Source organism: Dryobates pubescens, chromosome 19, assembly GCF_014839835.1.
Source record: "Dryobates pubescens isolate bDryPub1 chromosome 19, bDryPub1.pri, whole genome shotgun sequence".
Lineage (NCBI taxonomy): Eukaryota > Metazoa > Chordata > Aves > Piciformes > Picidae > Dryobates > Dryobates pubescens.
The window spans coordinates 3,222,597-3,241,687 of record NC_071630.1 but is presented as its reverse complement, the minus strand read 5'-3'; the positions used below and the strand labels follow the sequence as shown (position 1 = coordinate 3,241,687).

Here is a 19,091-nt window from a genome sequence, read left to right as displayed (position 1 = left end):
TTCCACACTGACAGTCCATGGAGAATGGCCTGAACTACATGGCCGTGGCTTTCGCCATGCAGTTGGTCAAGATCCTGCTGGTGGATGAGAGGAGCGTGGCCCACGTGACAGAGGCAGATCTCTTCCACACCATTGAGACACTCATGAGGATCAATGCTCATTCCAGAGGAAATGCCCCTGAAGGGTGAGGCTGAACTGCTGGGTGCTCTTCACTCTTCTCCTGCTCTTTGCTCTGGATGCTGTATGGGCAGTACCCCATCAGCATCGCTGCTGATGGGCGCTTCACAGGACAGGAGCGAGAGGAACTGGGCTTAGGTGGTGCCAAGGGAGGTTTAGGTTGGAGATGAGGAACAATTCCTTTGCTGCAAGAGTGGCCATGGATTGGCAGAGGCTGCCCAGGGAGGTGGTGGAGTTCCCACGCCTGGAGGTGTTCCAGAACCCTGTGCCCATGGCACTTGGGTTACCACTGGACTCTACCTTAAAGATCTTTTCCAGCCTTCATGATTCTGTGACTTGAGTCCCACTGGTTCAACCTTCCTCTAGGGCTGCAGGCCTCTCAGAGCTTAAGTTGTCACTTCTAGGTAACTGTGCTGATTTTATGTCAAAATAGAGGCAGCTGCAGCATCACATCAAATGGAGAAGGCAAGGCTCTGAGGAGACCTTCTGGTGGCCTTCCAGGAGCTTGCAGGGGGCTGCAAGAAAGCTGGGGAGGGACTTTGGAGGGTGCTGGGTAGTGATAGGACTGGGGAGAATGTGGATCCAAGCTCCAGGAGGGGAGATTTAGATTAGACATCAGGAAGAAGTTGTTGCCCAGGAGGGTGGGGAGAGCCTGGCCCAGGTTGCCTAGGGAGGTGGTGGAGGCCTCCTCCTCACCCCTGCAGGTGTTTGCAGCCAGGCTGGAGGTGGCTGTGAGCAACCTGCTATGGGGTGAGGTGTCCCTGCCCATGGCAGGGGCTTGGAGCTGGCTGATCTTTAAGGCTCCCTTCCCACCCTGCCAGTTCTGTCAATTCTTGAGCCCCAAAGCCTTGCTGTGCACTGTGCTCCCAGGTCCCATGGAATCCCACTTGGATTCCTGCTTTGTCTCAAGCCCAGGCAATATCCTTACCTGTTCCAGCTCTTCAGTAGCTTGGTGTCAACTTGTTCATCACAAGCAAGTCATCAAAGTGGACAAGAAGCAATCATCCTCCAGCCTCCTGTGGCATTCTGTGTGCTGGGAATTAGGCAGCAAACGTTGCCACAGCCTCTGGAAAGCCCTGGGGGACTTGCAGGTTGCTAAGGTGGAAGCAATCACTGCTGAGTTTCTGAAAGACACTTGGGTGCAGCTTGAGCTCTGTGAGAGGAGCCAGCAGCTGGAGGTGGTGGCAGCAGTGGCTGTTGCTAGTGGGAGTCCCCAGACAAGCCCATCATGGGACAGCTTAATCCTAGAATGGCCTAGGAAGGGATCTCAGAGATCATCTGCTCCAACTTGCCTGCCATGGGGCAGGGACCTCTCTCAGCTAGAGGCTTTTGGGCTTCCACAGCCTGCAAAAGAGGGAGCTGGGGTTGCTCAGCCTGCAGAAGAGAAGGCTTTGGAGAGACCTTCTTACAGCTTTCCAGTGCCTCCAGGAGAGCTGGAGAGGAATGGTGACAGGGTGAGGGGTGATGGCTTCAGGCTGGTAGAAGCTGGGTTGAGATGAGACATCAGCAGGAAATTCTTCCCCTTGAGGCTGGTGAGGCCCTGGCACAGGCTGCCCAAGAGGAGTTGTGGAGGCTCCAAACCTGGCAGTGCTCAAAGCCAGGCTGGATGGGGCCTTCAGCAGTCTGGTCTGGTAGGAGACATCCCTGCCCACAGCAGTGCAGTTGAAGCTAGATGATCTTCAAGGTCCTTTGACCTCAACCCATTCTGTGTTGGTGATGAAGAGTGAGGAGAAAAGTTCTTCCCAGCAAGAGAGATTGGCCCTGGGGATGTGCTGCCCAGGGTGGGTGGTGGAGTCCCCACCCCTGGAGGGGTTCAAAGGCTTGGATGTGGCACTTGGAGCCGTGATTGAGCTGTCAGGAGGTGTTAGGTCTTGGGTCAGAGCTTGAACTTGATGATCTCTGAGGTCTTTTCCAGCCTGGTTGACTCTGAAGCTGGATCTCATCCCTGTGGTGCTCTGCTGGGTGAGCTGGAGGAGAGCTTCCAAGCTGCTCTGACCTTCAGCATCCCTTACTTCACCTGAAATGTGTCTGCTCTAAGGACTTAGTTCTGCTCTTCCAGTGAGCACTGGAAGTACAGAGGTTCAGTTTAAGAAGCAATTTGCTTTCTTCCAGCTCTCTGGGACCTGCACTTGCAGTTGCTGCATCTGGGCAGGGGGGAGGAGAAGCCTTAACCCAGCCCTCGGCTCTGCTCTCTGCCCTCAGGTTGCCCCAGCTGATGGAAGTGGTCCGCTCCAACTACGAAGCCATGATTGACCGAGCCCATGGGGGCCCTAACTTCATGATGCATTCAGGAATATCCCAAGCCTCTGAGTATGATGATCCCCCTGGCCTGAGGGAGAAGGCAGAGTACCTGCTGAGGGAGTGGGTGAACCTCTACCACTCGGCTGCAGCTGGCCGCGACAGCACCAAAGCCTTCTCGGCGTTTGTCGGACAGGTAGAGCTTTGGGACAGAAAGGTGCTTTTTGTTCCACATCAGTAAGGGCTCAGGCCCCCCCTGTGAAGCCCTTCTAACCCACCCTAGGCAGCCTTTTGAAACTTGCAGGGCTGTGGCAGTGGGCTGGCCCAGCTGCATCTGCTTTCCATGGTGAAGCTCTCTGGAAGCTTCTGCCCCTCACCAGATCGTTCCTCAGATCCTGCAGCCCCAAGCTGTCCATTCCCAGCAGGAGCCTTGGGGCAGGTCTGGTGGCAAGGGGGAGCTTCAGCTGAGATGGCTGCTGGGAGCATTGAGGCCACTCTGCTTTGCAGTGCTGGCCAGCAGCAGGACAAGGGGCAGTGGGAAGGTGGCTTGACACTGGCCTATGGCCATGCAGGGAACTGCTGGAGAGAGTCCAGGGGAAGCTACAAAGCTGCTTAGGGGCCTGGAGCATCTCTGAGGAGCGAAGGCTGAGAGCCCTGGGGCTGTTGAGCCTGGAGAAGGGCAGCCCTGGAGGGCATCTGATCAAGCCAAAGGGTGGGGGGCAAGGGGATGGGGCCAGACTCTTGTCAGTGGTGCTCAGGGACAGGGCAAGGGGCAGTGGGCACAAAGAGGAACCCAGGAGAAGAAAATTCTTTGGTGTGAGGCTGCTGGAGGCCTGGAGCAGGCTGCCCAGAGAGGTTGTGGAGTCTCCTCCCCTTGGCCATTGTGCTCCTGGATGAGCTGCTGTGGGCCCCCTGCTTGAGCAGGGGGGTTGGACATCTCCAGAGGTCCCTTCCAACCCTTACCATGCTGGGATCTCTCTGACACTCTATTCTTGGCACCTCCTTGAGTGCAGCTCCAAGGGAGCCCCTGCCTCAGCTTCTTTGCATTGCCTCCTGTTCCAGTTGCTGTGCTACCACCACCAGAATGCTGCAGGGTTTGCAGCAGCCAACAAAAAGCAGCTGAGGCTCTGGAGTGTGCCTAAAGATCTTGACTGATGCAACCATTTTTCCATGTGACTTCAGTCTCCTCGTGCCAGCCCCTAGCTTGTAGCCAGCTTTTCCTTGCTCTCATTCCTACTGCATGGCATCTCCTTGGAGTGCTGTAATGGATCTTGTGGCCATGTAGTGTCACCTGAGTCTTAGCACACCTTGAAGTGTGCTGATGGTGTGCTTCAGTGGGGTGGATCCACACTGCTCAGTGCACTTCTGGCCTGCTTCCCTCTTGCCACCCTTCCTTGCTTGCCTGTGGTGCTTACTGGATCAGATTTGAACCAGCAGTTGCACCCACATCAAAATGCAGTGCTCTGATGGAGTTGTTTTCTCTCCAGGCTGCACTGCTGGTCTCTTACAGGAGTGCTTAGTGATAACTGCAGTCCTGTTTTGTTGCTCAACTTGGGTGACCCTAACTTGGCCTGCTTCAATTCGCTGCTGCTGCTTCCTCACATCACATCCTGTGGTTCTGGGAGAGGAGCTGGCCTGAAATTGTGCCAGGGGAGGCTTAGGTTGGAGAGGAGGAAAGAAATCTTTGCTGCAAGAGCGGTGAGGGATTGGCAGAGGCTGCCCAGGGAGGTGGTGGAGTCCTCATCCCTGGAGGTGCTCAACAAACCTGTGGCCATGGCACTTGGGGCCACGGTTTGGTGGCCGTGGTGGGGTTGGGTTGCTGCTTGGACTCTTCCAGCTGGAACAATTCTGTGACTCCTGTCCTCTAGGCTTTAGGACAAAGAGCACAGAACTTGACCTGAATCCCTCTGTTGAAGACACAAAGGGCCTGCAGCAAGCCTCCTGGGCTGTCACCCTGCTCACTGCACAGCTTCAGCTCTGTGCAGCAGGAGCTCTGAAGTCAAAAGCTTTAATCAGGACTCCGAAGTTTCCTGCAGTTTGATGCTTTTAATACTGGAGGGGTAACAAATCAAAGGATCTCAAGGATCTCCTCAGGGGGTTTTATCTGTATGTCATTACAACCAACATATCCCCACCCCCAGTGCAGAACAAGCACCACAGCCCCCACCCAGGCTGTGCATCTTGTGGTCCTGTGAGGAAAAGCAGTTGGCTTCTGCAAAGTTACAGCAAAGCAGTGCTGGCAGGAGCTCCCTCACAGGGTTATCCAAGCTGGGAAGGACCTCAGAGCTCATCCAGCCTAGCACCCAGCACCATCCAATCCACTCAGCCATGGCACTGAGTGCCTCATCCAGGCTCTTTCTAAGCACTGCCAAGGACAGTGACTCCACCACCTCCTTGGGCAGCCCATTCCAAAGGACAATCACCTCTCACTGTGAAGAATGTCTTCCTAACACCTGGTAGGAGCCATTGCCACAGCTTAGAGCCACCCTGTGCGGGCTCCTAAAAGCCAGACAGGCTGAACCACTGCCCCCTTCTGCTGCCCTCCAGTGCTGGGGGCAACTCTTGATACTGAAACATGCTCCTCCATGAAGTGGGATCAAAAAGATTCTACCTGGGAGTAAATGTGTCTCCTAAAATTGGATTGCCAGCCTCAAGCTGCCTTAAGTCCTCCTGTTGGGGCATAGTGGCAAGAGATTAGTTGCTGCCAATCTCTCTTGAGAGCATGGTGAGAGTTGATTGTGCCTTGTGGAGCCTGTGGGGTTAGAAATGCTCATTGTCAGGGCAGGCTGGGGGAGGAGGGGAGAGAAAGCAGCCCTGAGGAGAAGGCCTTGGGGGTGCTGGTGGGGGAGAAGCTGGGCAGGAGCAGGCAGGGGGAGACTGCAGCCCAGAAGGCAAATCCCAGCCTGGGCTGCAGCCAAAGCAGCACTGCCAGCAGAGCCAGAGAGGGGATTCTGCCTCTGCCCTGCTCAGACCTCCCCTGCAGTGCTGGGGGCAGCTCTGGAGCCCTCAGCACAGGGAGGGCCTGGAGCCGAGGGAGAGGCTCCAGAGGAGGCCAGGAGAATGCTCAGGGGCTTGGAGCAGCTCTGCTGGGAGGCCAGGCTGAGGGAGCTGGGGGTGTTCAGCCTGGAGAGGAGAAGGCTCCAGGGAGACCTCAGAGCTGCTGCCAGGAGCTGAAGGGAGCTACAGGAGGGATGGAGAGAGACTGTTCCCCAAGGCCTGCAGGCCCAGGCCCAGGGGCAATGGCTTCAGCCTGGAGCAGAGCAGATTGGGATTGGATGTGAGGAACAAGTTCTGCCCCAGGAGGGTGCTGGAACACTGGCACAGGCTGCCCAGGGAGGTGGTTGGGATCCCATGCCTGGAGACATTCCAGGTGAGGCTGGGGAGGGCTGTGGGCAGCCTGCCCCAGCTGGGGATGTCCCTGCTGGGTGCAGGGGCTGGAGGGGCTTTGGGGTCCCCTCCAGCCTGGGCCATTCTGGGACTCTCTAAGCTTCTAACCCTCCAGCATCCCTGCCCCTCTGCACGCTCCTGGCTCTCGTGGGGAGGTGGTTGGGATCCCATCCCTGGAGACATTCCGGGTGAGGCTGGGGGGGAGGGCTGTGGGCAGCCTGCCCCAGCTGGGCGCAGGGGGTTGGACTGGAGGAGCTCTGGGGCTCCCTCGGGCGCGGGAGGGCGGCGCGGGGCCGCGCTGAGCGCCCGCCGCCGGCCGGGCAGATGCACCAGCAGGGCATCCTGAAGACGGACGACCTGATCACGCGCTTCTTCCGGCTGTGCACCGAGATGTGCGTGGAGATCAGCTACCGCGCCCAGGCCGAGCAGCAGCACAACCCCGCCGCCAACCCCACCATGATCCGCGCCAAGTGCTACCACAACCTCGACGCCTTCGTCCGGCTGATCGCCCTGCTGGTGAAGCACTCCGGGGAGGCCACCAACACCGTCACCAAGATCAACCTCCTCAACAAGGTCAGGAAGCCTCCCGCAGCGCCCGTGGCTGCGGCGGGGAGAACCTCCTGCGGTGTTCGGCAAGGCAAAGCGCATCTAGGGCAGGGCAGCCTGTGATAGCGGTCTAGCCCGGGGGGTGAGGAGACTGAGGGCAGCCCTGCAGGGAAGGCCTTGGGGGTGCTGGGGGAGCAGCTGGGCAGGAGCACAGGAGGCCAAGGGCAGCCTGGGCTGCAGCCAGAGCAGTGTGGCCAGAGCTGGAGAGAGAGGATCCTGCCCCTCTGCTCTGCTCTGGGGAGACCTCCCCTGCAGGGCTGGGGCCAGCTGTGGGACCCCAGCACAAGAGAGACCTGAAGCTGCTGGAGAGGCTCCAGAGGAGGCCACAGAGATGCTCAGAGGGCTGCAGAACCTCTGCCCTGGAGCCAGGCTGGGAGGGTTGGGGCTGTGCAGCCTGCAGCAGAGAAGGCTGCAGGCAGAGCTGAGAGCTGCAGCTGCAGAGCTGCAGGGCAGCTGCAGGCAGGCTGGGGAGGGACTGCTGAGAAGGGGCTGTGGGGATAGGCCCAGGGGCAATGGTTTGGAGCTGGAGCAGGGCAGAGTTAGGTTGGAGCTGAGGAGGAAGCTGTGCAGAGGGAGGCTGGGGAGAGCCTGGCCCAGGCTGCCCAGGGAGGTGGTAGAGGCTCCATCCCTGCAGCCATTTCAAGTGAGGCTGGCCTGGGCTCCGGGCAGCCTGACCTGGGGAGGATGTATGTCCCAGCTGAGCGCAGAGCGGCTTGGGCTGGATGCCCTTCGGAGGTCCCTTCCGAGCCAGGGCCCTCTCTGGGAGTCACCTGTCACCCGGTGTGGGGGTGTCAGAGCTGCCCTGCTGCCTCTGCAGGTCCTGGGCATCGTGGTGGGAGTGCTGCTGCAGGACCACGACGTGCGGCAGAGCGAGTTCCAGCAGCTGCCTTACCACCGCATCTTCATCATGCTGCTGCTGGAGCTCAACGCCCCGGAGCACGTCCTGGAGACCATCAACTTCCAGACCCTCACAGCTTTCTGGTAGGTGCCTGAGGTGGGCCACAACGCTCTTCCTCCTGAGAGGATCCCAAGGGTTCACCTGAAGGCTGTCCTGGCTGCTGCTCCCTCTGTGGTGGCTTCAATCCCCCTGGGTCTGGAGGCTGCTTGTGTGGGAAGGAGGCTGCGGGGTGCAGCTCCGGGGCCTCGCTTGCAGGGCTGTGGATGTTGTGTTAACAGCAATCCTGTTGCTGTGCCCCTTCTAACCTGCTCTAACTTTTCTTTCAGTAACACATTTCACATCCTGAGGCCTACCAAAGCTCCAGGCTTTGTTTATGCCTGGCTGGAACTGATCTCCCACCGGATCTTTATTGCGAGAATGCTGGCACATACCCCACAGCAGAAGGTGTGGCTGCAGTTTGTATCTCCTCTCTTTAATTCAGAGCTCACACAGGTGCTTCTCTGGTGTGCTGCTGTCTCACCTCTCTCCCAGTGCACTAGCAGCATGGCTGGTCTGTTGTGGTGCTGTCTTCCACATTCACAGTAACCTGACTGCATGGAGGGGAGAGCCTTGGTGGCAGCAAACTGGGGGAAGGAGAGGGCAAACTGAACTTACCATTGGCCCAGTCTGGAGGAGCAGGGGAGCAAAAGCTGCCAATTCAGTGTGGCACATGGAGACACCCATTGCACGTGATCCCTGCCCTGCAGGTGTTCCAGGCCAGGCTGCATGAGGTCTTGAGCAGCCTGGGCTGGGAGATCTCCCTGCTCATGGCAGGGGGTTGGACCTGGCTGAGCCTTGAGGTCCCTTCCAACCCAGCCCATTCTGTGCTGTGCAGCTGAAGTCCTTGGGAGGAGCTGTGCTGCACTCCCTGCTAGAGCAAGCAGCAGGACAGAACTTTAATCACAGTTCTAATCAAAGCCCAACCTGCTGGCAGGCTGCCAGTACCTGAAGGGGGCCTACAGGAGGGATGGGGAGAGACTGTTTACAAGGGCCTGTGGTGACAGGACCAGGGGCTATGGCTTCAGAGCAGAGCAGATTTAGATTGGATATCAGGAGGAAGCTCTTCACTATGAGGGTGGTGGAACAGGCTGCCCAGGGAGGTGGTTGAAGCTCCATCCCTGGAGAGATACTCAAGGTGAGGCTTGATGAGGCCCTGGGCAGTCTGATCTAGCTGGGGATGTCCCTGCTGAGTGCAGGGAGGAGGTCAGACTGGATGAGCTTTGGAGGTCCCTTCCAGCCTGGACCATTCAATGACTCTAATCACAGTCTTGCAGTGAAGACAGCTGCTCTTCACTGCCCCTTTTCCCACCAGCTGTTTGTTGTCTTGGCAGGGCTGGCCAATGTATGCCCAGCTGCTGATTGACCTCTTCAAGTACCTGGCTCCCTTCCTTCGGAACGTGGAACTCACCAAACCTATGCAAATCCTCTACAAGGTAAAGCAGAGCTGGCAGCCAGGGGCCTGCTGCCCCCCCCAAGCCCAGAGCTGGCAGCCAGGGGCCTGCTGCCGCCCCCCCGAGCCCAGAGCTGGCAGCCAGGAGCCTGCTGCCGCCCTCCCGAGCCCAGAGCTGGCAGCCAGGGGCCTGCTGCTGCCCCCCAAAGCCTAGAGCTGGCAGCCAGGGGCCTGCTGCCGCCCCCCCGAGCCCAGAGCTGGCAGCCAGGAGCCTGCTGCCGCCCCCCCGAGCCCAGAGCTGGCAGCCAGGGGCCTGCTGCCCCCCCCCGAGCCCAGAGCTGGCAGCCAGGGGCCTGCTGCCCCCCCCCGAGCCCAGAGCTGGCAGCCAGGGGCCTGCTGCCCCCCCCCGAGCCCAGAGCTGGCAGCCAGGGGCCTGCTGCCGCCCCCCCGAGCCCAGAGCTGGCAGCCAGGGGCCTGCTGCCGCCCCCCCCGAGCCCAGAGCTGGCAGCCAGGAGCCTGCTGCTGCCCCCCAAGGCCCAGAGCTGTGGCTGGTGAAGCAGAGCTGGCAGCCAGGGGCCTGCTGCCGCCCCCCAAGGCCCAGAGCTGTGGCTGGTGAAGCAGAGCTGGCAGCCAGGAGCCTGCTGCTGCCCCCCAAGGCCCAGAGCTGTGGCTGGTGAAGCAGAGCTGGCAGCCAAGAGCCTGCTGCTGCCCCCCAAGGCCCAGAGCTGTGGCTGGTGAAGCAGAGCTGGCAGCCAGGAGCCTGCTGCTGCCCCCCAAGGCCCAGAGCTGTGGCTGGTGAAGCAGAGCTGGCAGCCAAGAGCCTGCTGCTGCCCCCCAAGGCCCAGAGCTGTGGCTGGTGAAGCAGAGCTGGCAGCCAGGAGCCTGCTGCTGCCCCCCAAGGCCCAGAGCTGTGGCTGGTGAAGCAGAGCTGGCAGCCAAGAGCCTGCTGCTGCCCCCCAAGGCCCAGAGCTGTGGCTGGTAGCTGAATGGGGACCTGCTGCTCTGTTGGAATGAGTGTCTGCAGAGCTCAGTGTGGCACAGAGCCAGGCTCCCTGTGCAGAGGAGTCTCTTGGCTGGCAGGCTGGCTCTGCCCTGCCCTCCCTGGGGCAGTGCCAGCAGTGCCCTCTCCTCTCTGCACTCAGGGCACCCTGCGTGTGCTGCTGGTCTTGCTGCATGACTTCCCAGAGTTCCTCTGTGACTACCACTATGGCTTCTGTGATGTGATCCCTCCCAACTGCATCCAGCTGAGGAATCTCATCCTGAGTGCCTTCCCACGCAACATGAGGCTGCCAGACCCCTTCACCCCCAACCTGAAGGTAGGACTTGCTGCTGGGGTTTGGCTTGGGAGGGACCCCAGAGACCATCCAGCTCCAGCCCCCTGCCATGGGCAGGGACCCCTCCCCCCAGCCCAGGCTGCTCCAGGCCTCATCCAGCCTGGTCCTGAGCACCTCCAGGCAGGAGGCAGCCACAGCCTTCCTGGGCAGCCTAGGACAGGCTCTCCCCAGCCTCCCTGCCAACAATTCCTTCCTCCTCTCCACTCTCCCTCTCCCAGCTCCAAGCCATTCTCCCTGCTCCTGGCACTCCCAGCCCTTGCCCACAGTCCCTCCCCAGCTCTCCTGCAGCCCTTCAGCTCCTGCAAGGTTGCTCTGAGCTCTGCCTGCAGCCTTCTCTCCTGCAGGCTGCACAGCCCCAACCCTCCCAGCCTGCCCCACAGGGGAGGCTCTGCAGCCTCTCAGCATCTCTGTGGCCTCCTCTGGAGCCTCTGCAGCAGCTCCAGGTCCTCCCTGTGCTGGGGGCCCCAGAGCTGGGGGCAGTGCTGCAGGGGGGCTCTGAGCAGAGCAGAGGGGAGGTTCCCCTCCCTTCTCCTGCTGCTGCCACTGCTTCTACCCTTGCTCTCAGATCTGAGGCAGGCAGTCCCCAGCCTTCAGGAGGAACCTGCTCCTCGGTGTTTCCATTGCAGAGCTGCTGGGCAGCTGTGCTCCACAGTGCTGCCAGATGTGAGCCTCCCTTCCAGCTCTGTTCCTGCTGCTGGCCCACAGCTGTTTGGTTGTTCCTCTCCACAGGTGGACATGCTGAGTGAGATCAACATTGCTCCTAGGATACTCACAAACTTCACTGGGGTGATGCCTCCTCAGTTCAAGAAGGACCTGGACTCCTATCTCAAGACTCGCTCTCCGGTCACCTTCCTCTCCGACCTGCGCAGCAACCTCCAGGTGAGGGCCTGCTCCCAGGGCCCTGGGGTCCAGAGCACCTCTCCTGCTGCCTCACTCACTCTCCCTTCTCCTGCAGGAATCCTCCTGTGTGGCAGGCAGTAGAAAAGCCTCTAGGGTTAAAAAAAATAGAAGTGGGGAGCTGGAGATTGGCTGTGAGGAAGAAGTTGTTGGCCAGGAGGGTGGTGAGAGCCTGGCCCAGGCTGCCCAGGGAGGTGCTGGAAGCCTCCTGCTCAGCCCTGGAGGTGTTTGCAGCCAGGCTGGAGGTGGCTGTGAGCAACCTGCTGTGGGGTGAGGTGTCCCTGCCCATGGCAGGGGCTTGGAGCTGGCTGAGCCTTGAGCTCCCTTCCAGCCCTGACAGTTCCATGACTCTAATTCTATGAATCCCTCCAGAGGGAGCTGGCCAAGCTTGAGAAATGGGCCTGTGGAAACCTCATGAGCTCCAACAAGACAGCCCCTGAGTATCAATGTAGGCTGGGGATGCAAGGCTGGAGAGCAGCCAGCACTGAGCACTGCCAGCCCAGCCCCAGCCATGCCCTGGGCTGAGCCCCAGCAGGGTGGGCAGCAGGGGCAGGGAGGGGATTCTGCCCCTCTGCTGAGACCTCCCTGCAGTGCTGGGGCAGCTCTGGAGCCCTCAGCACAGGCAGGGACCTGGGGGAGCAGGGCAGGAGGAGGCCACAGCAGGGCTGGCAGGGCTCTGCTGTGAGGCCAGGCTGAGAGAGCTGGGCTTGGGCAGCCTGCAGAAGGCTCCAGGGAGACCTTCTGGTGGCCTTGCAGTGCTCAGGGAGCCTCTCAGAGAGCTGGGGACAGTTTGGAGCAGGCAGGTCTGTGATTCTAAATGCTCATGTCTCTGAGGCATTCTCCCCTAGCAGGAGGTTGCCACCTCCCTTTGGGCCAGGTGGGACTTGAGGAGAGAGCAATATTTGCTTGCAGGACCTTAAATCTGCTCTGATTTAAAGGCTTTGATCTGCAGGAGCTGCCCAATGCTGGTAGTGCAGATATGATGCTAAGCACCTTTGACCCTCCTGCCTGCATGCCTCTAGCACACAGCCCTGGAGGGTCCTCAGTGCAGAGCAAGTCCTCAGAGCTGACTGCACCAAGCTTTGCTTTCTTCTGTCCTCCCACACTGGGTGCTGCAGGGCCTTGTGGCTTCCAGCCCATGGCTCCAGGGCTGTTTACCCAGGCAGTGTCTGACACTCAGGGGCTTTGTGTTTTGAGCTCTGTTGTGGCTGTTCAGACTCTGATTGAATTCTGACACCAAATGAATTCATTGTTCCAGAAGCCTCTGGGTCTGCATGCAAGATGCTTCAGGACTGGAACAAAAGCAGGTCCAGAGGAGGGCAGCAAAGCTGGGGAGGGAGCTGGAGAACAGCTGAGGAGAGGAACAGCTGAGGGAGCTGAGCTTGGAGAAGAGGAGGCTCAAGGGAGACTTTCTGGCTCTCCACAACTCCTCCCCTCAGAGGAGGCTGAAGCCAGCTTGGGGTCAGTCCCTTCTTCCAAGTGACAGGATGAGAGGAGACAGCCTCAGGTTGTGCCAGGAGAGGTTCAGATTGGACCTCAGGAACAGTTTCCTTGGTGAAAAAGTGTCCTGAGCCAGGCTGCTGGGGAGTCCCCATGCCTGGGGGGGATACAAGGCTGGGGGGCTGCAGTGCTGAGGGCCATGGTTTAGTGGTGCCCTGGCAGCTGGACTCAGATGATCTTGAAGGTCTCTCACAAGCACAAGGATTGCAGGAGGCTGTTGTAGCTTTGGCTGGAGGAGTGCAGACTGCTGGTGCTGCTGGCATCTGAGTGCCTGCTCAGCAAGTCTGCTGAGGATCCCAGGCTGGGAGGCTTGGCTGAGCCAGCTGCAGGCTGGGAGGCCATTCAGAGCCTTGGGCAGGGAGGAAGCTGCTGAGGCTGAAGCAGGAGGAGAGCAGAGCCCTGCAGCTGGGCAGGAAGAGCAAACTGCAGCAGCAGAGGCTGGGAGGGGATCTGCTGCAGAGCAGCCCCCAGGAGAAGGAGCTGGGAGTGCTGCTGGGCAGCAAAGGCTGCAGGGCACAGCAATGAGCCCTGGGGGCCAGGAAGGCCAAGGGGGTCCTGGGGGGCACTCAGCAGAGTGTGGCCAGCAGGGCCAGGCAGCTTCTCCTCCCCCTCTGCTCTGCCCTGGGGAGGCCATAGCTGGAATCCTGCCTCCAGCTCTGGGCTCCCCAGCTCCAGAGGGACAGGGAGCTGCTGCAGAGAGGCCAAGGCAGGGCTGCAAGGCTGCTGAAGGGACTGCAGCACTGCCTGGGCAGGAGAGGCTGAGAGCCCTGGGGGGGTGCAGGCTGCAGAGGAGAAGGCTGAGAGGGAGCTGAGCAATGGCCATCAAGAGCTGAGGGCTGGGGGGCAGGAAGGGAGGGCCAGGGACAGCCTCTGCTCACTGTGCCCTGGGGCAGCACAAGAGGCAAGGGCTGGAAACTGCAGCCCAGGAGCTTCCAGCTCAGCAGGAGGAAGAACTTCTTGGCTGGGAGGCTGCCAGAGGCCTGGAGCAGGCTGCCCAGAGAGGTTGTGGAGTCTCCTGCTCTGGAGCCTTCCCAGCCCTGTCTGGATGTGTTCCTGTGCCCCTGGGCTGGCAGGGGGCTGGCACTGGGAGCTCTCCAGAGGTCCCTTCCAGCCCCTGGCACCCTGTGAGCTGTGACCTCTGCTGCTAGGTCTCCAATGAGCCTGGCAACCGCTACAACATCCAACTGATCAACGCCTTGGTGCTCTACGTCGGGACCCAGGCGATTGCTCACATCCACAACAAGGGCAGCACCCCCTCCATGAGCACCATCACCCACTCAGCACACATGGACATCTTCCAGAACCTGGCAGTAGACCTGGACACTGAAGGTGAGCTGGGAAATGCTCCTAGGGAAGGAGATGGTTGTTCCCTTCCGGGTGTCTCACGGCTCCCAGCAGAGGGGGTGGTGCTGGTGACCTGCAGGCTGATGGCCAGGTGGAGACTGGTGATCAGTGAAGGCCCTCAGGGGTCTGGACTGGGGCTGCTGAGCACCTTCAGCAGTTCCATAGCAGGATCAAGTGCAGCCTCAGCAGCCTTGCAGGTGACACCAATCTGAGCTGTGCAGCTGACACACACCCTAGGGGCAGGACCAGGCCGCAGGAACCTGGACAAGTTGGAGGAGTGGGACCATGTGAGCCCTGTGAGGTTCAGCAAGGCCAAGTCCAGTGCCCTGCACCTGGGTTAGGACAGTTCCCAGTATCAGTCCAGGCTGGAGAGCAGCCCAGAGGAGAAGGACTTGGGGGAGGACTAAGAGTGCAGAGCTGGAGATCAGCCAGCACCGAGCACTGCCAGCCCAGCCCCAGCCATGCCCTGGGCTGAGCCCCAGCAGGGTGGGCAGCAGGGGCAGGGAGGGGATTCTGCCCCTCTGCTCTGCTCTGCTGAGACCTCCCTGCAGTGCTGGGGCAGCTCTGGAGCCCTCAGCACAGACAGGGACCTGGGGGAGCAGGGCCAGAGGAGGCCACAGCAGGGCTGGAAGGGCTCTGCTGTGAGGCCAGGCTGAGAGAGCTGGACTTGGGCAGCCTGCAGAAGGCTCCAGGGAGACCTTCTGGTGGTCTTGCAGGCCTTGAAGGGGGCTCTCAGAAAGCTGGGGACAGAGTCTGGAGCAGGACCACTTGTGCCAGGCCAAGGGGGGATGGTTTGGACTGCAAGAGGGAGATGGAGAGTGGAGAGAAGGAGAAATGTTGGACCCTGAGGGTGGGGAGAGCCTGGCCCAGGCTGCCCAGGGAGCTGCCCTGTGTTCAGCTGGTTGTGATTGTTGTGCTCTCAGCCCTTGAGCTGGGGCAGTGCTGGCTGTGCCTGAGGCAGCCTCTGCTCGCTGTGCCCCCAGGCCGATACCTCTTCCTGAACGCCATCGCCAACCAGCTGCGCTACCCCAACAGCCACACTCACTACTTCAGCTGCACCATGCTCTACCTGTTTGCTGAGGCCAACACTGAGGCCATCCAGGAGCAGATCACAAGGTGAGGGAAGCCCTTGGCCCTGTGGGAAAGGCCTTGGGGGTGCTGGTGGGGGAGAAGCTGGGCAGGAGCAGGCAGGGGGAGACTGCAGCCCAGAAGGCAAATCCCAGCCTGGGCTGCAGCCAAAGCAGCACTGCCAGCAGAGCCAGAGAGGGGATTCTGCCTCTGCCCTGCTCAGACCTCCCCTGCAGTGCTGGGGGCAGCTCTGGAGCCCTCAGCACAGGGAGGACCTGGAGCTGAGGGAGAGGCTCCAGAGGAGGCCAGGAGAATGCTCAGGGGCTTGGAGCAGCTCTGCTGGGAGGCCAGGCTGAGGGAGCTGGGGGTGTTCAGCCTGGAGAGGAGAAGGCTCCAGGGGGACCTCAGAGCTGCTGCCAGGAGCTGAAGGGAGCTACAGGAGGGATGGAGAGAGACTGTTCCCCAAGGCCTGCAGGGCCAGGCCCAGGGGCAATGGCTTCAGCCTGGAGCAGAGCAGACTGGGATTGGATGTGAGGAACAAGTTCTTTACTCTGAGGCTGGTGGAACACTGGCACAGGCTGCCCAGGGAGGTGGTTGGGATCCCACAGCCCTGGAGACATTGCAGGTGAGGCTGGGGAGGTCTGTGGGCAGCCTGCCCCAGCTGGGGAGGTCCCTGCTGGGTGCAGGGGCTGGGGCTGGAAGAGCTTTGGAGCTCCCCTCCAGCCTGGGCCATTCTGGGACTCTCTAAGCTTCTAACCCTCCAGCATCCCTGCCCCTCTGCACGCTCCTGGCTCTCTTGGGTCTGTAACCTTGCTTTCACTTGTGGATTTCAGGGTTCTCTTGGAGAGACTGATTGTAAATAGGCCTCATCCCTGGGGTCTCCTCATCACTTTCATTGAGCTGATCAAGAACCCAGCTTTTAAGTTCTGGAACCATGAATTTGTTCACTGTGCTCCAGAGATTGAGAAGTGAGTAGAGCTCCACCACCAGAAGCATCAACCCCCTGCCACAGCTCCTCTGGAGCCAGGGCCCCAGGGAGCACCCTGGGGGGGGGTGGTGGCCTGGGTGCTTTGGTGCTGCACTCCACACCCCCTAACCCTCCTCTTGCTCCCGTGCCCAGGTTGTTCCAGTCGGTTGCACAGTGCTGCATGGGGCAGAAGCAGGCCCAGCAAGTCATGGAAGGGACTGGTGCCAGTTAGATGAAGCTGCACAGGCTGTTGGGAGGAGGTCCTCAGCCCACCCAGCCGAGAGAAGGCTCTGCAAGGCTCCTCCTGACCTTCCCTGCCCCCCTCAGACCGAGCAGACTCAGCAGGCCCCCCGGGGTGGAAGGCTGGCAGGCTCCAAAGGTGGAAGCAGTGGTGGGGGAGGGGGAAGGGGAGGGAAGGAAGGCTGGGTTGGGTTCTTCTTTTTTTTTTCTTTTCCTTTTCCTTTTCTTTTCTTGGTTGTTTTTTTGGTTCTGTTTTGTTCTTGCCTTTGGCCAAAACCCAGAAGATGCTGTGAATATCATTTTAAACCAGTTGTAAATACAAGGAGAACAGGAGAGCTTTGCTTTTCTGCCCCTCTCTGTCTGGATCTTGGGGGGTTGTGCAAAGGGTGTGAAGAAAACACCACCAAGGCAGGTGGGGGAAGTGGGGGAGGTGATGCCTCTGGCCAGCTTGGAGGTGGGGAAGGGGAAGGGGGGCAGCTGCTGATGCCAAGCACTTGTCTGGGGGCAGCCCCCCCCAGCATCCCCAGACTCCCAGAGACACAACTGCAAAGCCAAGTTCTGCTGTGAGGTAACTTACTGCTCTGCCATGAGGATGGGGAGGGGGGGAAGGGGAGGAAGGACACCTTTCAATCCAGCCCAAGGTGTTGGGAATGGGGGGGAGAAGCCTGTGGAGCACAGGAGAAGGAGGGAGGGGAAGGGGGTTGAGGTTCAGCATTGCTGCTCCTGGTTTTTATCCCCCCCCTCCCCCCTTCTCCCTCTCAGCAAATGCTGAGCAGCAGGCAGGGAGAAGTCATCTCTGGGCTGGAGAAGCTGCAGCTCAGGCCTGCAGGGGGAGGCTTGCAGGGGGAGGGGCTGGGCCTGGCCCTGCAGGGAAGAAACCAGAGCTCAGATGCTGTTTTTTGGGGGATTTGGGGCTTTCTGGTTGTGTTTTGGGGATTCTGTTGGTTTGTGGAGGGGGATGGTTTATTTCTGGTGGGTTTTGGCCACTTGTACACTTTGGAAGGTGCCTAGGGGAGAGAGGGTTTAAACCCAGAGCCTTCCCCACTCCTCCCTTTCACCTTAGGACCACACCAGGAGAAAGTTGTTTAAAACATAAGTAAAAGGGGGGGGGGGAATAACCCAGCCCCCTCCCCCCCCCCTAAAGAGAGCTGAACCCAAAGGACCAATGCAGCCCCCCTTTTTGTAAGGGTTTTGAACGGGTTTGGGGTTCTTGGGGGTTGGGTTTTTTGGTACAGTTTTGGTCCCTGTGTTGTATTTTGTAGCCTTTCTTAGCTCTTGGCCTCTTCAGTTCCCCCACCTCCTGTATGTCTGCATCCTGTAGCCAACACATTAAAGTCATGACATGCAGCACCTGCCACTCTGCTGCTTCTCTCCAGCTCCATCCTGCCTGCCCAAAGGTTGCCTTCTGAGCTCTCTTCTGAAGAGTTCCACCCATCCCACACCTGCCCTTGTTGCCACTGCCTGCTGGGAGTGGGTTGGGTGGGCAGAAGGGAGCTGTTAGGGCTACCGAGGGCTTGGCTTTGCAGGTGCAGGAGGAAAGGACAGGAAGTATCTGGGGCATGGTGAGGTCAAGAGAGGTTCTCCTGCCCCTCTACTCTGCCCTGCTGAGGCTGCATCTGGAATGTTGTGTTCAGTCCTGGGCCTCTCAGTTCAAGAAGGAGCTCAGGGAGCTGCTTGAGAGAGTCCAGCCCAGAGCTGCTGCAGGCAGGGGAAGATCTCCCTGTGAGCACAGCTGAGGCAGCTGGGAGCAGAGCAGCCTGAGGGCTGCCCTCAGTGCTGGGGATAAAGCTGTGCAGGGCTGGAGCCAGGGATGGCCAAGCACAGCACCAGGGGCACTGGGGGCAAGCTGGGGCAGAGGAGGAGCCACAGGAACTGGAGGAGAAACTTTGTCCCTGTGAGGCTGCTGGGGCCTGGAGCAGGCTGCCCAGAGAGGCTGTGGAGCCTCCTGCTCTGGAGCCTTTCCAGCCCCCCCTGGATGTGTTCTGAGTGACCTCTCCAGGTGACTCTGCTCTGGCAGGGGCTTGGACTGGGTGAGCTCGAGGTCCCTTCCATCCCCTAATGTTCTGTACTCCATGGAGAGGGCCCTGGGCTGCTTTGCAGCACTGAGTGCAGCAGGCTCTGCTCTATCTCCTCCTGGGCCCTGCCTCCTCCTCCCCTTCTCCCTGAGCTGTAGCTTTTCCCTTCTTTCCTCTCAGGCCAACCTTGTCCTGGCCTAGCAGCCCCTGGCAGTGGCTGAGGTCCCTTCCAACACCTCTCATTGTGTGTGGGAGCTCAGCAGCAGAGTTTGGCTCTGCCAGTGCTGTGCTGGGCAGCAGCCTGCTTGCAGTGGAGGCTCAAGCAGGAGTGGGCTTCACTTGTTGTGTCCTTCAGGAGCACCCTGCTGTGCTAAGCCCTTGGCAGGGCTCTGTGGGAGGTTGCTGGCTGTAATCAGGGTAGGTGGCTTCAGTGGTGGCAGTACTACAAAATCCTTTAGCCTGAGCCCTGCAGCAGAGCAGACAGGAGGAAATGGAGCTTCACTGCTTGCTTTCTGAGGTAGCTTTGTACCTCCAAGCTCATCACTGCTCTTGTGTGGGTGGAGAGCTCAGGATATCCTGCTGGGGCTTAAGGGATTGTGGCCTTGGCTGTGCTTTAGCTGCAGGGAGCAAAAACCACCTCCAGGGCCCCACTGAGGCCACTCTGCTGGCAGGCTGCAGCTCCAAGGGAACTCTGTCACCTGCTCTCCTCAACACCTCTGTGCCAAGGAGTCAGCTCCTGCCAGCTCCTTCAGTTCCCTGGCACTGCATGTGTTGAAACTGAGCCTGGTGCAGCTGGAGTTGCTTGGCTCTGGTGTGCAGCTCCAGCTTGCTCTTCCTCCTGCCCTGGGTCAGGATGCAGGGACTCATCAGCACCCAGCTTTTGTTCTGTCCCAGCTGCCCTGGGGACTTCTTTCTGCTGTTTTGAATGCCAGCAAACCACACACAGAGCTCTGAAGTCTGGGCCTGCACTGACACTGCTCTCCATGGCTGC

The 19,091-nt window shown here is 59.8% G+C and overlaps 1 protein-coding gene across 3 annotated transcripts in view; it reads left to right on the top strand.

Moving 5' to 3' along the window:
• Positions 1-16,169, top strand: part of CNOT1 (CCR4-NOT transcription complex subunit 1) — a 70,756-nt gene extending 54,587 nt beyond the window's left edge. For all 3 annotated transcript variants that reach the window (XM_054170145.1, XM_054170144.1, XM_054170146.1), the window contains exons 37-48: positions 15-184; positions 2,380-2,611; positions 6,127-6,375; positions 7,226-7,389; positions 7,633-7,750; positions 8,677-8,778; positions 9,878-10,051; positions 10,799-10,948; positions 13,615-13,795; positions 14,794-14,926; positions 15,712-15,846; positions 15,999-16,169. In XM_054170145.1, coding sequence (XP_054026120.1) covers positions 15-184; positions 2,380-2,611; positions 6,127-6,375; positions 7,226-7,389; positions 7,633-7,750; positions 8,677-8,778; positions 9,878-10,051; positions 10,799-10,948; positions 13,615-13,795; positions 14,794-14,926; positions 15,712-15,846; positions 15,999-16,077 — 1,887 coding nt within the window. In that variant the 3' untranslated portion in view covers positions 16,078-16,169. The remainder of the gene's footprint in view (positions 1-14; positions 185-2,379; positions 2,612-6,126; positions 6,376-7,225; positions 7,390-7,632; positions 7,751-8,676; positions 8,779-9,877; positions 10,052-10,798; positions 10,949-13,614; positions 13,796-14,793; positions 14,927-15,711; positions 15,847-15,998) is intronic.
• The last annotated feature ends 2,922 nt before the right edge of the window (positions 16,170-19,091 follow it).